The sequence below is a fragment of the Phyllostomus discolor genome, chromosome 8, assembly GCF_004126475.2.
Source record: "Phyllostomus discolor isolate MPI-MPIP mPhyDis1 chromosome 8, mPhyDis1.pri.v3, whole genome shotgun sequence".
In the NCBI taxonomy this organism is placed as follows: domain Eukaryota; kingdom Metazoa; phylum Chordata; class Mammalia; order Chiroptera; family Phyllostomidae; genus Phyllostomus; species Phyllostomus discolor.
Window position 1 is genome coordinate 67,549,894 of NC_040910.2, and position 21,138 is coordinate 67,571,031.

Genomic DNA, 21,138 nt, shown 5'->3' on the forward strand with positions numbered 1-21,138 from the left:
TTTTTCTTTTAATTGTTGTTTCAGTACAGTTTTCTGTCTTTTACCCCCATCACCCCCCAGTTCTCCCACCTCCCTCCCATTTCCACCACCCACCCCAGTTTTTGTCCATGTGTCCTTTGTACTTGTTACTGTAAACTCTTCCCCTTTTTCCCTGAAATTCCCTCCCCTTTCCCCTCTCATCACTGTCAACCTGTTCTCTATTTCAATGTCTTCGGTTATATTTTGCTTGTTTGTTTGTTTTGTTGTTTAGGTTCCTGTTAAAGGTGAGATCATATGGTATTTGTCTTTCACTGCCTGGCTTATTTTGATTAGGATAATGCTTTCCAGTTCCATCCATGCTGTCACAAAGGGTAGGAGCTCCTTCTTTCTTTCTGCTGTGTAGTATTCCATTGTGTAAATGTACCATAGTTTTTTCATCCATTCATTTACTGATGAGCACCTAGGTTGCTTCCAACACTTGGCTATTGTAAATTGTGCTGCTCTGAACATTGGGGTGCATAGGTTCTTTTGGATTGGTGTTTCAGGGTTCTTAGGATAGAGTCCCAGGAGTGGAATTGCTGGGTCAAAAGGCAGATCCATTTTCAGTTTTCTGAGAAAATTCCATACTGTTTTCCAGAGTGGTCGTACCAGTCTGCAATCCCACCAACAGTGCACTAGGGTTCCCTTTTCTCCACAACCTCTCCAACACTTGTTGTTTGTTGCTTTGTTTATGATGGCCATTCTGACTGGTGTGAAGTGGTATCTTATTGTGATTTTAATTTGCATCTCTCTGATAGCTAGCAATACTGAGGATCTTTTCATGTGTCTCTGGATCCTCTGTATGTCCTCCTTGAAGAAGTGTCTGTTCAAGTCCTTTGCCCATTTTTTAGTTGGGTTGCTTGTCTTCTTAGAGTGGAGTCATGTAAATTCTTTATATATTTTGGAGATTAAACCCTTGTCTGAAGTATCATTGGCAAATATGCTTTCCCACACGGTTGGTTCTCTTTTTATTTTAATACTGTTTTCTTTAGCTGTGCAGAAGCTTTTTATTTTGATGAGATCCCATTTATTTATTCTTTCCTTTATGTCCCTTGCTCTAGGGGACATATCACTAAAAATGTTGCTGTGTGAAATATCTGAGATTTTCCTGCCTATGTTCTCCTCTAGTACTTTAATGGTGTCACAGCTTACATTTAAATCTTTTATCCACCTTGAATTTATTTTTGTGTATGGTGTAAGTTGGTGCTCGAGTTTCATTTTTTTTGTATGTAGCTGTCTAGTTCTCCCAACACCATTTGTTGAAGAGGCTATTTTTACTCCATTTTATGTTGCTGCCCCCTTTGTCAAATATTAATTGACTGTAGAGACTTGGATTCATTTCTGGGCTCTCTGTTCTGTTCCACTGGTCCATGTGCCTGTTTTTATGCCAGTACCAGGCTGTTTTGATGTAAAAGCCTAATCTTGAGATTATGTCTAACACATATCTGGCAGATGTTTGATAAATTAGTTACCATCATTATCATCATTATCATCACCATTGTCATCAGTGTAGTTGTAAGTAATAGCAAGAACTGGTACAAATGGACAGAGCTGGTCATCTGATCAGTCATTGAATTTAAGCCCTGCAATGCGTGTAGAGGTGTATCTTTCCAGGAACAAGAAAGAGAAACTATGTTAGGTGGACCAAACAGTATTAAGATGCAAACCAGACTCACTGGTTGTGCACCCTGGCCAGCCAAGCAATGCTGTCACGGCTCTGGTCCAGACCTCCCCAAAATGCCCTCTCAAATGGAACACTCAGTGGGAACCATGATTTTCATGTTTCAGAAACTTGCTGGAGATGAAACTACTTAGCAAGGGAAGACCTGAGAGTGTTCATGGAAAAGAAGTTCCCCGGATTTTTGGAAAGTCAAAAAGACACTGTGGCTATGGACAAAATAATAAATTTACCTGGACCAGTGCTGAGACAGCAGAGTGGGCTTCCAGAGCTCTCATTCAGTAGCTGCTGGGCTCCCCATCACAGGTGGTGACCATTTTGTAGTGCACATGGGGCAGAAGGGGAGAAGTGGGCCGCACTGAGCAGTTACCCCTGCCCCAGTAAAAGTGCTCCCCAGTGGTCACTTAAGGAATCTGCCCCAAAGCTTTGTCCATATGAGGATTTCATGAGCAGATTGAGACTCTTAGAAATTATACAAATAAAATTCCCCCATTTGACAAGAGGAAAAAGTCAAAGTCAGATACAAACTTTTGCTTATATTCTCTTCCTCTCAATAGACAAATTCCCTCTTTTAATTCAAGGGAAAGAAAAAAGATGTGAACTATCTAGGCATGGGAAGTCTGCTCATGACCATGGTTGGGCGCTAGTATGGTGGTGCCAGCTCGAGACAGATTGTGGCCTTGCGTGGCATGCTGGTGGCTACACTCTTAGGGGTGAAGAATAAGCTAGTCGTCCCTGGGGCTGTTAAGACTGAGGGAATTTTGGAATGGTTAGACATAGCCATTATTTTAAAAATTAGATAATTTTACAATTAAGTAAATTACATTAAAACAAAGATAAATATTCAAAATTCATCTGATCTGATAATTTTGCTACACTTTGCCATTATCTGTGCTCTTGAGGTTATTTTGGTTGATTTTATCTGTAACACAGGAGTACTGTGGATGGCATGCTACTGTGTCTCACTTCTCCACTGGAAACTGGTCATTGTGGGAGCATATATACTGAGGAAATGGGCAAGTGTGCAGACCAGGGCTTGATTTGTTTTGTTGATTGTACAGACTTACTTAGCAAAAAGTGGGAGGGAAATGTTCATGCAATTTAAACTTAAAAATGTATTTGCTTGTAGCTGTTTACATTGCAAACAGCACAAAAAAAATGCAGAAGTATTCTTTCAGTAGCCAAATAGAAGATGCTCACACCCTGGATAAACTAGTGAAGTTTCAACATAAGCCTTCATCATTTCACTTTGCCTTACTTGTTAACACTCATGTGGGAACCACAGAGGATTGCTGGGTTAGGGCTGAGGGTGTAAAACCTTTACCATACTGGCAGTGGATGAAGCCCCTGGAGAGGTCTCTTTGTCACTGAGGGGGAAAGAGGGGACAACTTTAACTTCCACCAGTAAGCTGTAGCCACTCAGCTGCTATGACATGTAGAGAGCAGACATAGCACTACCCATACTAGGATGCAAAGCTGGCTGGACCCTCACCCTGGAAGAGGTGGCAAACAGTGCAGAAAGAAGGTAGGAAGTGAGCTGGTATCTTGCATGGGCTTGGGGAGAGCAGAGCACCAGCAACACTGGGGTTGCCTCTGGGGTTGACACGGGACATGGGCCACAGAAGGACCAGATAAGTAAAAATGGTCCAGGCTGAGCAGGTGGGGGTCAAAGTGAAGCCTGTTTTGCAAGTCTTCCAGCCTAAGGCCTGATGATGCCATGTTCATTTTTCATGTTATAAGCTATGGCTTATATTAAGATAATTTACCAATCTGCAAGCAGCACACACACTGAATTCCTTACTTTCAGTGGATTTTACATTCTAGTGGTGGGGCTGGGATACAAGGAGTGGGGCAAGCCTGTTACCATGCAAGGCATAAGAGCAGGGTTCATCCCTCACCCTGCCACTTACTCCCTCCTCTTATGGGGAGGCTGGCCTGGGTGGTTCTTCGAAAGGAAGCTGTTTCCAGGGTTAGTGTGTTGAATGTTTCTATAAAACAGGAGGCCCTACCATAAGTGAGGGCCAAGGAGAAAGTGACTCCAGTGAGGGGAAATGCCTGTACTAACTCTCTGAGGCTGAAGCTGTGACCTGGAGGGTCCTGAACCCCTAGGAAGGCCAGTGTGTAACCTTCCAGTGAAAAGCAGGTTCAGTGTGGGCAGAAGACTAAAGTGCCATGCCAGCCTTGCTGCTTGGTGGTGACCTTGGGTGATCATGTGTTTTTACCCGTGCCTCAGTTTCCCCATCTATAAAATGTGAAGGATGAATAAAATGATCTTGAGAGGCATGTCAGGTGACAGAAGCCCATGCAAATCTCTCAAAGGGTTATTAGGGTTTGTTTTGTTTTGTTTTGTTTTGTTTTGTTTTGTTTTGTCACCAAGGTGCTGAACTGCTTTTTGCTGAACTCCTGCCCTGGAGGAATTTAGTGGGTCAGGGAAGAATGTGGGGAGAAAGGATGGGTAGGGGAGGCTGTGCTAAGGTGTGTAGGAGAAGTGGGACAGAGGTGTTATGGGGGAGAAAGGAGGGAAAAGGTGAGAAGGGTATTGTGAGAAGAAATGCACTGTCCAGCTGAGCAAGTGCCTGCCACTTTGCTCCAACTCTGTGTCAGATGATAGGGCCACTCAGGCACCCCCGCTCCCTGCCATGCCCTCTTAATCCCTTACCCTGCAGCATTGCTGAAGTAGTGTAGTAGTTGAATGGTACGTTTTTCACCAGGTAGTCCTCTGCATCGAGGCTGGCTAGCTTGGCTCCCACCAGCACTGACTTGCCTGTGCCCGCGGTCCCCACCAACATGAGTGGTCGCTGCTGCTCCATGAGCCGCTCTATGAAGTAGCACACTCGGATAGTCTCACTCGTGTGTACCAGACAAGCCTGGAACAGGAACACAATGAGCATGCCAGGGGCTTATGGGAGAAACAGGTGCAGTGCAGAACGTTCTGGAGCATTTCAGAAGAGGGAATTCTGTTGTCATGGTGGATATTGCTACATGGTAGGAGGGTCTTCCCTAACATCCACAGTAAGACCATTCTACCAGTCCATTCTCTGAGTATAGAGCACCTCCTCTCTCCTCTATCAGCTCTGTCTGCCTCCCTGGGGACTCTCTATCATATTCAGAACCTTCTTCCCCTGCCATCTTCCCCAGCCCTGCTCCACGTTGCCAGTGGGTCTGGTAATTAAGTATCTGGTCTTTGCGGAGGAACTTGTGACTTCGTGCACCTACAGTTTCCTCTAGAAATGCTAGTAGCTGGAGCTGACCAGTTCCCAAAAAGGTTAAAACTCTTGAATAATGAGAAGGGGCTGTTTCCAGAGTCACTGCAGACCCTTGGGGTGACTGCACTTTCTTGGTCACTCAGCCACACTCACCTGCAGAGGCATCTCAGGGTCAAATTCAAACTGGGGGATGAGTTTGGACCATGGCTCAAATTTCTTGGTCTCTGGGTCTATGTAATAGTCGAAGATGGTTCCCTGGGAAGGAAACTTTACTGTCTTGAACTCAGCCAGCCACCATTTGCTGAACTCTGCCCGGTGGTCCACAAGCTGCCAAAACAAAGCAGGAGGTTTCCAAGGCTCTCAGAACCTAAGGAGCCTGGACAGGCTGTCCTGGTGTCAGGCAGAAGGTCAGGGGAACCAGCTTGTGAGGGTTTGCCTGAGGGACCAGCTCTTCAAAGACAGATGCTGTCTGCAGGGGACCAGCCCTGGGCCAGGTGCAGCTAGCAGGACATCCCTTGAATGTGTGTGAATGTCCCTCTGGCCATGGCACTGGCTCATTGCAGGGCCATCATGGGTGGTGGGGAAGGGAGGGAAGTACAAGAACACAGAGGAGAGAATACAGGACCACAGATGGGCCAGTGTGACCAAGAACTCCCGCAAAGACAGACTGACTTCTGAAACTGAGCATGCCTAGGGTGGCAGCCTGCGATGGAATGAATGAAGTGGTGTGGCCTGGACACCTGGGAGCATGGTGGGCAGGGGAGGGGTTGAGTAAGAAGACTCAGAGGGGAGTCAGGTACATAACCACAGGGAAGTTCTTGCTTTCTGTGCTTCAGTTTCCTCATCTGTGAAACGAGGATTCTAGAAAAGAAAATTCCTAAGGTACCTTCTGAAATTTTAAAATCAGGGAGCAGTAGAGAGAAAGCTATAAGTGGCCTCCTGGGCAGGCCCCTTTCTCCTGTAATTGGACACTGCAAAGACAAAGCTTCCTTTGCTGAATTATCCCACAACCATTGCTCTGCTTAACAAGTTTGCGTCTCCTCAGCAATGACTTCAGTGAAGAGGCCCCTTCCAAAATCCCCCATCTCCTTCCAATTTTGAAAATTCTCTGGTCCCCTTCCTGCCCTTTGGACTTGAAGACACTGAGGCTGTACTGTCATCATGGAGCAGAGTTTTGAACAAAACATCACCCCACTTAATCTTCAAAATGCTCTAGCTTATCCTGGCTGGTGAAAATCATTCCTATTTTATACCTGAAAAGACAAAAGCTCAAAAGGTTATACAAGGCTCTAGAAGCATATAGCAGAAGCAGGAGTTCAATACAGGATTTTAGTCTCCGAATCCAGTGTTCTTGGGGAGATGGAGATTGTTGCTTCTGAGAGATCATTTCCTGCAACTTCTGTAAAGTATTTAGTCAGCACTCCCTCCTGCCCCCCATTATTATTATTGGGCTTTCTACTCTGTATGGGCTGTCTTTTGTGTTTCTGCTTTGCTTTTTAAATGTAATCCCCATTGGTGTTTGTGATGTCAATATCTTGGCCAACTCCTTACTTTTCCGTTTGGAGCACAGTTTTTGTTGTTGGGTGTGGATGCAAGGGTAGGGGTTTGGGTGTTCCCTGCTGCTAAAAGCTTTCTCCCTCATCCTCTCTCCGTGTGCCAGCCGGGCTGCCTGGGGCTCACAGAGCCCCAGAGCCTGAGTGCCTGGAGGGAGGCTTTCTCCTGGGCTTTAAAGAGCTGAGTGGATTAAGTTTTTCCATACAGAGAAAGAAAAAATTGACTGGTATCTTTCTCTTGATGTCCCACTGCTTTCTGCACCAGCGTGGGAGAGAAACCCAGCAGCAGTTGCTGCCTGATAGTTCAGCAGCCACAGGACAGGCACAGCACTTGACGGAAAGCAGCAACCTGTGCATTCTGGGTCTCTGCATTCCAGTGAGGTCTCATCTGTCCTGCTGGGGTCACTGCATCCTTGCCACAAAGGAGAAATGTAAAGATGTCAAAGCTCCAAGGGCTGTGGATCAGACAGGATAAAAATCTCCCCATCAAACTCCCAGTCTAGGCATCCTGCCATCCTTGGAGATCTCCCCTTTCCCATCTGCATCAAGCTGTGGAGCGGAAGAGGGAGAAAAGCACAGTGTCCACAGCTTGTGAGAATTGCTTTCTGAATTTTGAGTACTAAGGAACATGTTAGGAGGTGATGAGAGGTGGGGTGGATGTTACAACCAGAGCCTGTGAAAACAGAAAATAAATTAATTATTTATTCTTCCAGGTCACCTCCATTTTGCATTCTTAGAACATGGTTCTGCCCTGGGAGGTTGAGACTTTTCACCTCTGTGGCCTCAGAAGAGCCCACAATCAACCCAGATCAGAAGGAGTAAATCATAACTCTACAGCATCTGTAACTTGGTTTAATGCCCTGTTGTGAGAGAGGCACTAGATACTTAAAATGAAACTGAATAGTTATATTCAGTTTCTAAATATTCAAAACCTGAGTATTTAGGAGAATATTAATAATAAGCACACCTGCAGGCCAACTTCATTCTAAGTGCTTTGCCTATATTTATGTTGGCAATTAATACTTAATTCTCACAACCATCCTCACTATTGCCACACTCATCTCCTTTGTACACATGGGCAGAATAAGGTAGGGAGAGGTGAGTTACTTGCCAGTGTCCCCTGGATAATAAGTGGCGGAGTTCCAGTTCAAATTTAGAGCCTGTGTTCTTAACCTCCAGTGACATTCCTGACAGCTAGAGTCAGTTGTAAAAGACTGATCTGCATAATTTTGAACATGTTGTTTCTAGATAAACTACCTTTTATTTGGAGGAAACTGAGTAAAGAGCAAGGCTAGGAATGCAGGAAGTTTTAGGGACTATGATGCCAAGATACTCCAAGCCAACATTCCTTCCAATAAAGAGCACGAAGCTATGGTGGCCAATACTGTGTGCTAGATACCACCCTGGTTCAGTCCAGCCTTCTAGGAACAGCTCTGCCTTTCAGGGTATGGGGGCAGAATGGTTAAGCTGGCCTAGTAAAGAGGACTGGTGCACACTTGTTCTGGATGATATTTAGAAGACTAAAGAGATCCTTCCTACTGGAGCTTCTACAGCACAATATCATTTTGCCTATAAAAAACTCAAACATTGCTGCTCTCCATGCAATTGGGAACACAGCAATAACTCAAAAAGCAACAGTTCCAAATGCATTCCAATCTCATGTCTCACATCACAGGGCCCTTCTGTGGGGACTGATGTCTTTAGCAGAGCAATGGGTAGATATCTACAGTTTGAGGCTTTCATGTTAATTCTGGCATTTAGCTGTCCTCTCACTTCTTTGCTAGAAGAACAGTTTTTGCCACTATGGACTTGAATGTTGAATGTTAACCTCAACATATCTTCTTACCTGATCTTGGATCATTGCTCCGCCAAAAGCCCAGATGGCAGCAAACACAAAATAAAGCTCATAGGTTTCCTTGGGGCAGTCTGCAGGTATGTTCTCCTTGGTCAGGAGGCACTCAAGAAGGTAGCACAGTGTCTGAACCATGCTCTGCTCTGGGACTGGAATTATCCTCTTAAATCTACAGAGAGACACCAGATATGTAATGAAACACTGGGGTTTCCATCCTAGAGGCACTGCTGGATAGCTGGGGACCTCACCTGGGTTTGATGCACTCATGATCTGTCAACTTTTTGGAAAATCCAGAGGACCATAGTGCTACTTAAACCTTTATTGTCATCAGCCATTAAGGGTCAGTGCCCTTTGGAAAGATGTAAGGACCCAGAGTGCTCCTGGGAAGCTTCCATTTCTGCAATATTCTCCCCTCCCCTCTCCCCTTGTGGCTTCCCCCCTTTCACAGTTTCTCCAATTCTCAAAGCAGCCAAGTCAAGGTGGGTGTAACTCTGAAGTTCCACATCTTCAGCTCAGAGGAGTTCTATCAGTTACACACATTGGAAACATTTTCTCTGGGGCTCACATCTTAGCTGCCGGGGAGAGTGGGCCAGGGTCCAGGGCTATTTTATACAATTATGATTGACTGGTTAGAGTGCCTCTTCCAAAAATATACCTCTGTGACTTTGTCCTGGCCTGGCTTTGTACTTTTAATCTTCGCTTCAGAGGTCTTGAATGAAAAGCAGCTATCAAGAGTTGCACAAAGGCGCATCTATGCCCAAGGGAGCAGGAGCACATACGTGTACACACATGCACACACCAACACTAATCCCACCTTGAGTTCACACAGAGTGCACCACCGGCACCCTTGACTCCTCCCACGTGCCCGCCCACCTGGCCCCACCCAGGACCACCCAGACACAGGGTTCACTGTGATGAGATGAGCAGTGCCATCAACTGACACCTTAGAAGCCATTTCCTGGGTCTCAGAGTTTCACAGCCTTCTGTTCTCTTCAGTGTTTTGTGTTTGTGCTGGTTTTTTATCTGGTTGCAACCTTTACAACAATGCTACAAAGTGGTCTAATAGTCTAGGCCAGTAACTTTTAACTAGTGTGCGACAAGAATTTTTAAAACATGTAATACCTGGCTATTTAGTCAGGGGGCACCGACCTCTTTCTCGTTAGATTGTCAAGTAAAACAATGACGACAGCAATACAACAATAGCTGTCTGGTGTGAATAAATCAAAATTATACCTATATTATGGTCAGATCAGCAAAAAATATATATTTTTGGTGTGCTGCACAATTTTAGTAGTTTATGTGTGCTGTGAGATGAAAAGGGTTGAAAATGGCCAGTCTGGGTATTACTTTCAGGAGTAACGAGAGAACTGAGTACTTGATAGGCTTTCCTTCATTTCTTTGACGCATATTTTTAACAGAATGTCAGAATGGAGCCATCTCAGGCTCTGTTTTGGGTGAGGCACCAAGACAATACCGGGCCAACTACTCTCATGTTTCAAACTGAGATTCCAGACAACCCATTTGCAGCCCTGCCTCTCATCTTCTCAAGGGTAGTGAGGATCAGAGTGGGAGACACCAGAGGGCTAGAAATTAGCATGTAGACTTTTGAAGGGAGCTTTTGGTATGCAACGAGCACCCCTTCTCCCACAGGGAAGGCAGGGCTTGCCCAAAGTGGGAGCTGGAGATTGAGGCTTTCACAGGACTACTCTGAGGTGGCAAAGGACCCAAGCCTGGAAAACTCTGAGGAGGCTTGCTCAGTGCTGTTGGGTGTAGAGAGGTTGCTTGCTGGGGCAGCCTGTGTGCCAGTTTGTCAAGGCAAAGGAGGGGTGAGTACTGCCTGCAATCTGAGTGTTGGCTACAGCATGTGGGGTTGTGTTAGATGCTGGCTAAGGGGACAACCTGGGGGAGTTGGCATGATGGGATAATGAAGAGGCACTAGCTTTAAGGAAAGGGAGCTCCCCAGTGATGAGAAAGGGCCCAAGGAACTCACAAAAGCTTTTAAAGAGAAGGAGTCAGGTTCCCAAACCTGCCACAGTTACGGGAACTAAGGCCCCAATAGTGGCTTCACTCAGTGAGACCTTTCCTGATCCTTACTCTCTTCTCTGTGTCCCTCTTCCATCCTGAGGGGTCAGAAGCTACAGCTAGGGAGGGAAGCTGTTACAGTAAGAAGAGGAGTCCAGGACAGTTCCCTTTCCCATTGCAGGCGGAGCACTGGAAGCGGCCTGAACTGTGGGGGCCTGGGATAAGCTTTTGTTTTAAGTGGAATTTAAAAAGAAAATTAGCGTGCGTGTGCATGTGTGTGTGTGCATGTATGTGCGCACATATGACAGAGACAGAGAGAGACTGATTGTGTGACTAGAAGGGATCAGATGACTTTGTTACTGAACTGTGACCAGAACTTGCCTAGATCTCCTCCAGGTGCAGGAGGAACACCAGCCACACAAAATGGATTTGAAGGAACAGTGGGAAACAAAAGTTGTTTTTGTGCATCCTGAGAAAGAAGATACTTACCAAGGAGGGCTCCTTGTGGCTAACTGGCCTCAAATTTTAAAAACAGAGCCTAGAAGCCATTTCTACACAGGGGCCTCTCATGCAAACCGTACCTCAAGGAGAAGCCTTCACTGAACTACCTACCTGTCTTCATTGTGTCCTGCCTGCTGAACCAGCCCTTATAAGGGTTTCCTGGAATCCTATTTCAACCAATAGGACTGAGGCTTTCCTCATCCAATCAGAGCTGCACAGCTAGATTTCTTTCAGCTTTTTCACCAGCCAGTTAGAATGGCCCCATTTTGGCCAATCAGGACAGCATCTTTTGGATCAACCAAACTGTAAGGATTTGGAGTTCTCATTTGCATGAGGACAAACCAATCAGGAATCTGAGGATCTGACTCCTATCTGTATGTCAACTCCCCTCTGGCTCTGAGAGCTCACTTTTCTCCAGCTGAGCTGAAACACCAAGGATGTCTCACCAGAGGGAGTGAACCAGCACAAGCCAGAGCAGACCAGTGCAGACCAGGGCAAGGCAAAGCACAGCCGGGCTGCCAGCCAGAGAGGGGCCTCATGGCTCTGCTATTTTCACAGTTGTGTTGTTTCACAGTTGAGCTGTTTGCATTGAATAAAGTTTCCTTCTTCACTGAACCTCAAATTGGGGATTCCTCTTGGCATTGAATTGGTGCCAACCTTGTTGACACTTTCTAATGACCCATTGTGAGGATGGTTTGCTCGACAGAAAAACTACAATGTGTTGACATCACATAGTTTCTAGTCCCAGGGCTACCTAAAACTGGCCTTACAATACCGTGATGAATAAAACAGAAGACTTTGAATTAAGTTCTGGTTACTGACTAGTTGTGACACTGGGGGACCATCATGGCACCTCAGCTCTTATATCTATAGGATGGTTAGTCCCCTTAGGAAAGTTGTGAGAATTAAATGAAATAACACACAGAGCAGGCACTGTAAGTCACAGCTATGCATGTTTCTTGATAACCATAGGGTTCAGAGATTAGACAAGAGTTGTCTCTGCATAGACATAATATAGAGCCTTCAAAGCCTGTTTCAGAAGCTGTGCATGCTCAGGAGCACACAAGTGTATACTCAGACACTCACACACAGATAGACAAGAGTTTGGCTTCTCTTCTGAACACCCAGAATGGGAAACAGCTTAATCTTTAGTCAGAGGATACATTGGAAAATAGTCTCAGCAAGAGGTAAGGAATAGGGGTGTAATATTTTCTCTACTGTGCTATTTTAACTCCTTGCGGCCCCTGCCCATTTGTGACACTCACCACTATTGTCCTTCCAGAGACTGCCTGCTGCCAAAGCTGCTTTATCTCATTAGGATCCCGAGGCCATAGAGCCCATAGGCCACAAGGGGGGTAAAGGCTTTTCAAAGGTTTATAAAAATGTTGAAGTTTGGAAAAATAATTATTGATGCCAAAATATAAAAGTTATAAAATCAAAATTAAGAAATGTTTAGGGACTTCCAGCTAAGATGGAGGCATAAGTAGACACACTGTGCCTACTTGCACAACCAAAATAAGGACAACAAAAATTTAGAAACAAAAAAATAACCAGTATTGACAGAAAATTGAACTGTATGGAAGTCCAACAACCAAGAAGTTAAAACAGACACATTCATCCAGAATGGTAGGAAGGGCAGAGTTGGGCTGCTGGGCAGAGAGGGGTTGTAGCAAAAGAAGCAGTGGCTGGTGGACCCCAGGTACAGGGTGGCAATGGGAAAACCCAGTGAGGTGGCAGATTGTGGAGGGGCACAGTGCACAAGGCAGTTGGAGGACTGGGTGGTCCCACATTCACATGCAGATAAACCAGGCAAAACTGGGAAGTGAGACAGACAGTGCAACCCAGGGCTCCAGCTCAGGGAAATAAAGCCTCAAAATACCAATTGAAAATGCCTGTGAGGGTTGAGGTGGTGGGAAACACTCCCAGCACCAGAAGCCTCACAGGAGAAGTCGTTGGAGAGACCCACAGGGTCCTAGAACATACACAAGTCCACCCACACAGAAATCAGCACCAGAAGGGCCTAGTTTGCTTGGGGGAAGCAGTGGAAGGGACTCAAATCCAGGAGAGAGCAGAGCAAGTACCATTGTTCCCTCTCATATCCCTCCCCCACAAACAGTGTCACAACACAGTGTTGTGGGTTACCCTGTCCTGGTGAACACCTGAGGCTCTTCGCATCACTATGTAACAGGAACGTCAAGACAAAAAAAAATGGCCCAAATGAAAGAACAGATCAAAGCTCCAGAAAAAATACTACTGAGCGACAAAGGGATAGCCAACCTATCAGATGCACAGTTCAAAGCACTGGTGATCAGGGTGCTCACAGAATTGGTTGAATTTGGTTGCAAATTAGATGAAAACATGAAGGCTATGCTAAGTGAAATAAAGGAAAATGCACAGGGGACCAATAGTGATGGGAAGGAAACTGGGATGGAATCAATGGAATGGAACAGAGGTAGAAAGAAACAACCAAACAGAAAAGAAGGAAGAAACAAGAATTCAAAAAAATGAGGAGAGGTTTAGGAACTTCCAGGACATCTTTAAACATTGCAACATCCGAATTATAGGGGTACCAGAAGGAGAAGAGGAAGAGCAACAAGTGCAAAACTTATTTGAACACTTAAATAAAGGAGAATTTCCCCAATCTGGCAAAGGAAATAGACTTCCAGGAAGTCCAGGAAGCTCAGACAGTCCCAAAGAAGTTGGACCCAAGGAGGAACACACCAAGGCACATCATACTTACATTACCCAAGATTAAAATGAAGGAGAGAATCCTAGAAGCAGCATGAAAAATGGAGATAGTTACCTACAAAGGAGTTCCCATCAGACTGTCAACTGATTTCTCAAAAGAGACCTTACAGGCAAGAAGGGGCTAGAAAGAAGCATTCCAAGTCATGAAAGGCAAGGACCTACATCCAAGATTGCTCCATCCAGCAAAGCTTTCATTTAGAATAGAAGGGCAGATAAAGTGCTTCCCAGATAAGGTCAAGTTAAGGGAGTTCATCATCACCAAGCCCTTATTATATGAAATGTCAAAGGGACTTATCTAAGAAAAAGAAGATAAAAAACATGTACAGTAAAATGACAGCAAACTCACAATTATTAACAACCACACCTAAAACAAAAGCAGACTAAGCAAACAACTAGAACAGGAACAGAACCACAGAAATGGAGATCACATGGAGTGTTAGCAACAGGGGAGTGGGAGGGGGAGAGGGGGAAAAGGTACAGAGAATAAACAGCATAGGTGGTAGGTAGAAAATAGACAGGAGGGGGGCAAGAATAGTATGGAAAATGTAGAAGCTAAAGAACTTATAAGTGTGACACATGGACATGAACTAAAGGGGGGGAATGTGGATGGGAGGGGGTATGCAGGGTGGAGGGGAATGAAGGGGGAAAATGGAACAACTGTAATAGCATAATTAATAAAATGTATTTAAAAAAAGAAATCTTACAAATCAACCATTAAAAGGCAACTCAAACAAAGGAAGAAACACCTTCAGGGAATGCTCGACATCATTAGTTATCATGGAAATGTAAATCAAAACCACAAGGTACAGCTTTATATCCACTAGGATTGTTAAAATAAAAAAGACAAACAATAAAAAAAGAGAAATGTTTAAACACCTAAAATATAACACTATGTAAACTACTCAATTTCAACACAGTCTTTAGTTATATAAAACTGACAGTCACCATGGTGGATTTTGATAGGATGAGGGGCAGGGTATGTGAAATGAGTGTGCCTCAGGCCCCAGCACTGTAACATCCTTCCTCCACACTGGTAAACAACTCTCCATTCTGTGTTTGATAGACCAACGAATAAGGAGCCAAGGCTCACTTTGAATGATGGACTTAATTTCTGGGAAAAATAACCCTGACCCTAAGTTGTTCAGTCATCAGGAGCTATGGATCTCTGAGTCACATCACCTTTACAGCACCAGCCCCTGATGGTTCAGGTTGGCTGAACTATAGGGTTGGGTGCCTGACTCATAGGATGATGCATCAACTGACAAGAAAAGAGAGTATTTGACAAAAACAGGTTCCAAACATTGGGACCTCTGTCTGTGGACACCTAATATTCTTGCAATAAGAAGCATCCTTCTGATTAAAAGTAATTAATCTCTTGTTTAGGTAATAAGTGGGCAGGGCTTGTCTCTTTTATTTTTGCAAACCCATAAGGGGAAACGTGAACTCAGTGTCCGGAGGGGCAGGACTGACCAAATGATGAACTATACCTGATTCTGCATTATCAGGGCCATGAACATACACAGCCAGAAGTAGGAAGTGAGACTCATATGTCACTGACGTGTGTCATCGTCACCTCTAGCCTGATCTGGCCTAAAGGAGGTCTGACTGTGTGACCTGAAAACTGAAGGATCTCAGAATTGTTAGCTGATATTGCAACTTACAGCCTCCTTCAAATATACCCATGTGGTGCTCACAAACGGCACTTTAAATCTTCCTCCTCCTCACTCATCTCTCTTCCTGCCAGAACAGACAATAGGAATCCATGGTCAATCTAATGTGTATTTCCCTTTGCCATCTATGATGCTGGGAGGGGGATGCTCTAGGGACATCTGACTTCAGGGACAGGACAGAAAGAATATCAGTGGGACATAAGGTAGGAGCCAACAGCCTGTTTATTGCTGCTTTAACTTGCTACCTTCCGCATCCCTTGGCCTACCTGGTTCGGAGTGTGTCTAAGCAGGCTGGAAGGTACTTGTCAAACAGAATGGCGAGGTTGGCTCTCTCTGTCTGGATTTCCCTCCTGTCAATCCAGCTGCTGACAGGAGGGTTCCATCCCAGGTCTGCAGGATTGATGTACAGGATCCCTGGGAGCACAGGGAATATTGTTCAATGAATTTTCCATAAGTGTCAGTATATTCTCCACCCCAGAGACTTATTTTATCTGCTTAAAAAATATAGAGAAGACTGGACTTAAAAATAACAGAGATCTGGTCAATGTCTGAGAGGTCAAATCCGTTTGCTCTTGGGACCAACCCTGATGGGTTGACATCAGATAAGGGAAAGCAGTGTTGTGAAGGACCCTAAGGCCAAGTCTAGGAGCAGGGGACAAGAGGGCTGGGACTGATGGAAATAGGTGTTATGGAGTAGACATGTACAATGGTTGAATTGTGGCCCAAGAGGATGTGTCCACACTCTAATCCCTAGAACCTGTGAATGTGACTTTATTTGGAAAAAAGGCCTTTGCAGATGTAACTAAGTTAAGGATCTTGAGATGAGATTACCCTGGATTATCTGAGTGGGACACTTACCAGTGTTCTTACAAGAGATGGAGGAGGAAGGACACAGAAGAGAAGGCCTTGTGCAGATGGAGGTGGAGGTTGGAGTCACAGGGCCATAACCCAAGGAACTTCTAGGTTGGGGGATGCAAGGAGGGTTCTCCCCTAGAAGGCTGGCACTTTGATTTCAAGTGTCTGACTTTCTAAGCTGTGAGAATATAAAGCCACTGGTCTTATGATAATTTGTTAAGGCAGCCCTAAGGAACAAATGCAGAGTATGAGAGAGAATTTTCTGGGCTTGTGTTTTCTCACATCAGCACAGACCCTTGAAAGAGAATCTGATGTTATGCTAGATCAAACAAGCTCTCTTTATCCTCTGATCTCTGCTGAAAATTTGGTTAAGGTAGAAGTTGCTTGTCCACCAGGATGTAGTGAGAATGGCAGTGCTTGGGGATCCCCATCAACATGGAAGCTAAAAGTTGCCTAATTTGAGATGTTTATGTCAGAGGACAGTATCCAGCTCAGGGGTCATTTTCCTTCCTGTTCCCATGACATTTCTGAATGAAGAAAGTCACATAGGTCTGGCCTTGGGGCACTTGTCACCCATGTGGATATGGACTAAGACTGCAAATTAGGCCACAGCTTTGGATGACAGATGTCCAGCTACTGTTCGGAGCTTCCCACAGGGCCAGCAATATCATCTGTAACACCAGAGGCACCTATTTGCAGGGTTTTGTTTGTTTGTTGTTTTTACTTTCTGAAGCCATACCTGCTCTAGAGACGGTGGCTGGTGTGGCTGTGCGTAGGTGGCTGATCTCAAAGAGGAGCCTCATTGTGGGATTCAGAGGGATCCTCTCATTGCTTGCCAAGGTCAACACCTATAGTCAGCAGGAAGGGACATGTCAGGCGGGGAGGAGGATGAATAGCTGCATGCTGGGTATTTGTCCGACTTCTCCTAGTGGGGACTACGAATGATTATTTTCTTCTTTGTGATTATAGTTTACTGTTGAACAACACAGGGATTAGGGGTGCTGAAAATCTGCATATAACTTAAGCCAGCATTCCATATATGCAGATTCCTAACCACCAGTAAACCCTTAAATAATGAGGGTTTGAACTGAGCAGGTCAACTGAAAAATCTACACATAGGTAGGCCAGTGCAGTTTGAACCTGCGTTGTTCAAGAATCAAGTGTATAACTGTTTTCTGCAACAATACTCTTTCTCTCCTCCTGTACCTCCTCTACACCCATCCCTGTGGGTGTGTCTGTGTATTGAATCAGGAAAACAGTTATCTAAAGAGTTTAAATTGATGTCAATGATTCAAATGAACTAGACCATATTAGAATAATATTATTAAAGGACAAAGCTTAGGTTTCACATTACTACTGTGAACTACTGTGTTGTTTTTAAAGCCGCACCTCTGGAGAATATACATTTATTCTTATGAATCTGTATTCATTGAATATTCATTCAAATATTGTATTCATTCAAATATTGAAGCCATCATAACACTTATAATCTAGATGTGCTTTCTGAACAAGTTTAGAAGCAGCTACCAGCTTAACAGCCACTTTATTGGCATTCAGTTGGTTTTGTTCTTTTTTAAGAACAAAATTTCATGTAAATTTGGATTCCCTATTACAAATTAATTAATTAATTAATTAATGTATGAGCATCCCCATTGGCTTTTTTATTATTTCTCATTGTTTATAAAAATAAAATATATTCTCCATGAATCAAGATTTGCCACCACTGAGGGTGTTTGACAGGCTTAGTTTCTGATCCTCAGGTACCTTATTTATAAAAAAGGAGAAAAGTAAAAAAGATTTAATAGATGAGTTAAGACTCCTTCAAGCTTTAACAATCTATGTGCAGAAGACACTGAAGGAAATGATAGCCATGTTGAAAATGGTGGAAGCAATGGCGTGACGTTTAAGTAAATGAAAGTTGCTCATTTGGATGAATCCATTCTTAGATGTCTTTTAAAGACACAGAATAAATGAGATCAGGGTCTTGCAGAGGTATCTGCACTTCCATGTCCACATGGGTCATTAGTTACCACAGCCAAGTCATGGCAATGATCCAAGGATCCATTGGTACATGGTAAGAAGATGTGGCCTGCATATATATAAAGTGAACTAGTATTCAGCCATAAAAAGAAGGAAACCCTGCCATTTGTGACAACATGGATGGACTTGGGGAGCATTTTGTTAAGTGGAATAAGTTAGACAGAAATACAAGTGCCGTATGACTTCATTTATATGTGGAATTAAAAAGAAACTGATAGAAAGAGAGTAGATTGGTGCTTGTGGGGATGGGTAGGGTAGGGTGGGTAGAGGAAATGGCTGTCGGGGTTGAAGGGTGCAAACTCTTAGTTATAAAATGAATAATCCTGAGGATGTAATGTATAGCATGGCGACTATTAACAATAATGCATTGTATACTTGAAAGTTGCTAAGAGAATAGATCTTAAAAGCTCTCACTACACACACACACACACACACACACACACACGTAATCATGTGAGGTAATGAAGGTGTTTTCTAACCTTATGGTGATTATTTTGCAGTATATGGGTATTTCAAATCTCCATGTTGTACACCTTAAACTTATACAACATTATGTGTCAATTATATCTCAATAAACCTGGAGAAATTTAAAAAATAAAGATGGCAGTAATAAGTCCTTACTCAGGATCAGCCCTTGTGTGGAATCAAGACTTCTAAATGTGCCTGGGGACTGGGTTCATAGAAGATTAGGGATGACCTGGGGATTCCCTTTCTCCCTTTTGCTACCTTGTTGTCATCCATGACAGTGTTCAGAGACTCAATCCACATTGGATCTATGTCACCATCCAGTAAAATCCACTTGGGTCCATCATGGGTGATGTTGGCAAGCTCCCGCATGATAGAAGAGAACAGTCCTGGAAGGAACCACAGGTATCTTATTTTCCATGTCACCGTAAATCTTTTGTTTTCTTTTGACACAGCCTGTCCCTATTGGTTATAACATTCAGAGGAGGTGTAAATAACAACACAGGTCAGAACTGGTTTTGCATTCTATTCTACCAAACTTTTCACAGTGGCCAAGGTGCTACTCTGTGTTCCAGGGTGACTTTTCCTAAGAAAAACAACAAGAGCAAAACAACAAAATCTGAAGGAACTGGTTCTTTGGGGGATAAGGGACCCAGTCAGTCATTTCAACAGGCAACTCTGTAGCATGACGGAATTACATAAAACCTTTTTAGGTATGTTTCCATGCTTTGTAATTGCAGCCCGGAAAAATCTTTCAAATACAGGCTGTGAGAGAAGGCCCAGTGTGATTCTAATCAACATTATGTGAGATTTATATCTTTGTGGATAGAACTGATTTTTATGAAACTAAGCTTTCCCAATGAATAATATATTATATCTTTTCATTTATTCATATATTGTTTTATGTTCCTTCATAAATTTTTATAGTGTTTTCAATATCTCTCTTTGGCCAAATCTACTCCTAAGCATAGAGTTGTTATTGCTACTACGCATGAGATTTTTTTTCTGTATTTCCATTTTTAACTGGCTACTGTTAGTATAAAGAAAAGTTGCCAAATTTCATGTATTTATTTTATAATTAGTTACATTTAATACATTTTCTTATTAATTCTAGTGATTTTCTAATAATGCCTCTTGAGTTTTTAGGTATAAAGTTATATAACCAATAAAAAATAATTTTTCTCCTTTCCACCAATTTATACCAGGCATTTCATTTTCTTGTCTGCTGCATTTTCCAGAATTCCACCAAGCAATGCTGAATAATGATGTTGATATTAGGTCTCTCTGACTTATACTTAATTTTAATAGAAATGGCTTTAGTTTCTCATCATTAAGAATGCTTTTTTTCCTTTTGACTTTAGGTAAAGAGTATTATTCATATTTAAGGTATTTCCTTTTATTCTTATTTTACTTAGAATTTAAAAAATTAGGAATAGCTACTGAATTTTTAGCATCTATTGATTAATCCAATAATTTTATCTTTTAATTTGTCAATTCTTTATATTAATACTTAAAAAATAACTGATCTATCCTCACATTCCTGGAGTAGATTCTACTTGGTCAAATGTATTATTGTTTTTAGATATTGCTGAATTTTATTTACTGACATTTTATTAAGAATTTATGCATTAATAAGTGAAATTGGGCTATTATTTTTGGTTCTACAGAAAGGTTGATATCAAAATTTTCTGACTCCAAAGAATAAATTGAGATGTGATTTAAAAAAATGATTTAGAATTTTTGTTCTGCTATTTTTTAATTTCCTTTTTATCAGTTTACTTATTTCTACTTCTTATTAAGTAAATTTTGTTAATTTATATTTTGTTAGGAGATAATCTTTTACTTTTAGTTTTTCAAAGGTGTCATTTAATTAAATGTTCCCTTCTATTTTCATCTTTTCTATATCTGCTATTATATCTTCTTTCTATGTAATTCCTAATCTTAATAATTTTACTCTTTTTTCCCCATTAATCATGCTTACAATGGACTTATTTGTCTTTACAAAGAACAAATATTTGTAATTATGTATCCTTACTATGATTTATTGTTTTGGTTCCTTCCTACTAATTTTTAGCTTTTATCTTTATTAGTTTTTTTGTACTCAGTTTTCTTCAGGTCTAGTTTATCATTCTTGGAACAATTTTGTGGCATAGATACCAACAGATTTCCAGCCCACCTTCTGTGATAACAATGCTTAGATGTTCACCTCACAGACCTCAGGTGTGTCCCAGAGACTCCTATGACATGTTCTCTTTAGCTTCCTAGAAGGATTGTGATTTAGTCCAGGGGTTAAGTGAGCATTTGTTTATTTGAAAATAGTAAAATTATTTGTGATAACTCTCATGCTATTTTTCCCCAGTTCTAATGCATTATTATCAGAGAATGTAGCTTGAAAGTTGATACTTTGGAATTCATTATGGCTTCTTCTGTGGCCAACTAAATTTTTAATTTTTAAAAATGCTCTATGAACCAACTAAGAAAGGAATATTTTCTATCTATAAGACATAAAATTTTATAATTATGTGTTATA

At 42.7% G+C, this 21,138-nt stretch overlaps 1 protein-coding gene and 1 pseudogene across 4 annotated transcripts in view; one reads left to right on the top strand and one right to left on the bottom strand.

Annotated features, from left to right (window-relative positions):
- Window positions 1–21,138, bottom strand: part of DNAH9 (dynein axonemal heavy chain 9) — a 335,540-nt gene that overhangs the window by 166,315 nt on the left and 148,087 nt on the right. For all 4 annotated transcript variants that reach the window (XM_028534618.2, XM_036032967.1, XM_036032969.1 and 1 more), the window contains 6 exons: window positions 18,870–18,997; window positions 16,843–16,951; window positions 15,515–15,662; window positions 8,302–8,476; window positions 5,056–5,229; window positions 4,356–4,563 (listed from right to left, as the gene is read on the bottom strand). In XM_028534618.2, coding sequence (XP_028390419.1) covers window positions 4,356–4,563; window positions 5,056–5,229; window positions 8,302–8,476; window positions 15,515–15,662; window positions 16,843–16,951; window positions 18,870–18,997 — 942 coding nt within the window. The remainder of the gene's footprint in view (window positions 1–4,355; window positions 4,564–5,055; window positions 5,230–8,301; window positions 8,477–15,514; window positions 15,663–16,842; window positions 16,952–18,869; window positions 18,998–21,138) is intronic.
- LOC114515297 lies at window positions 1,432–2,193 on the top strand (annotated as a pseudogene).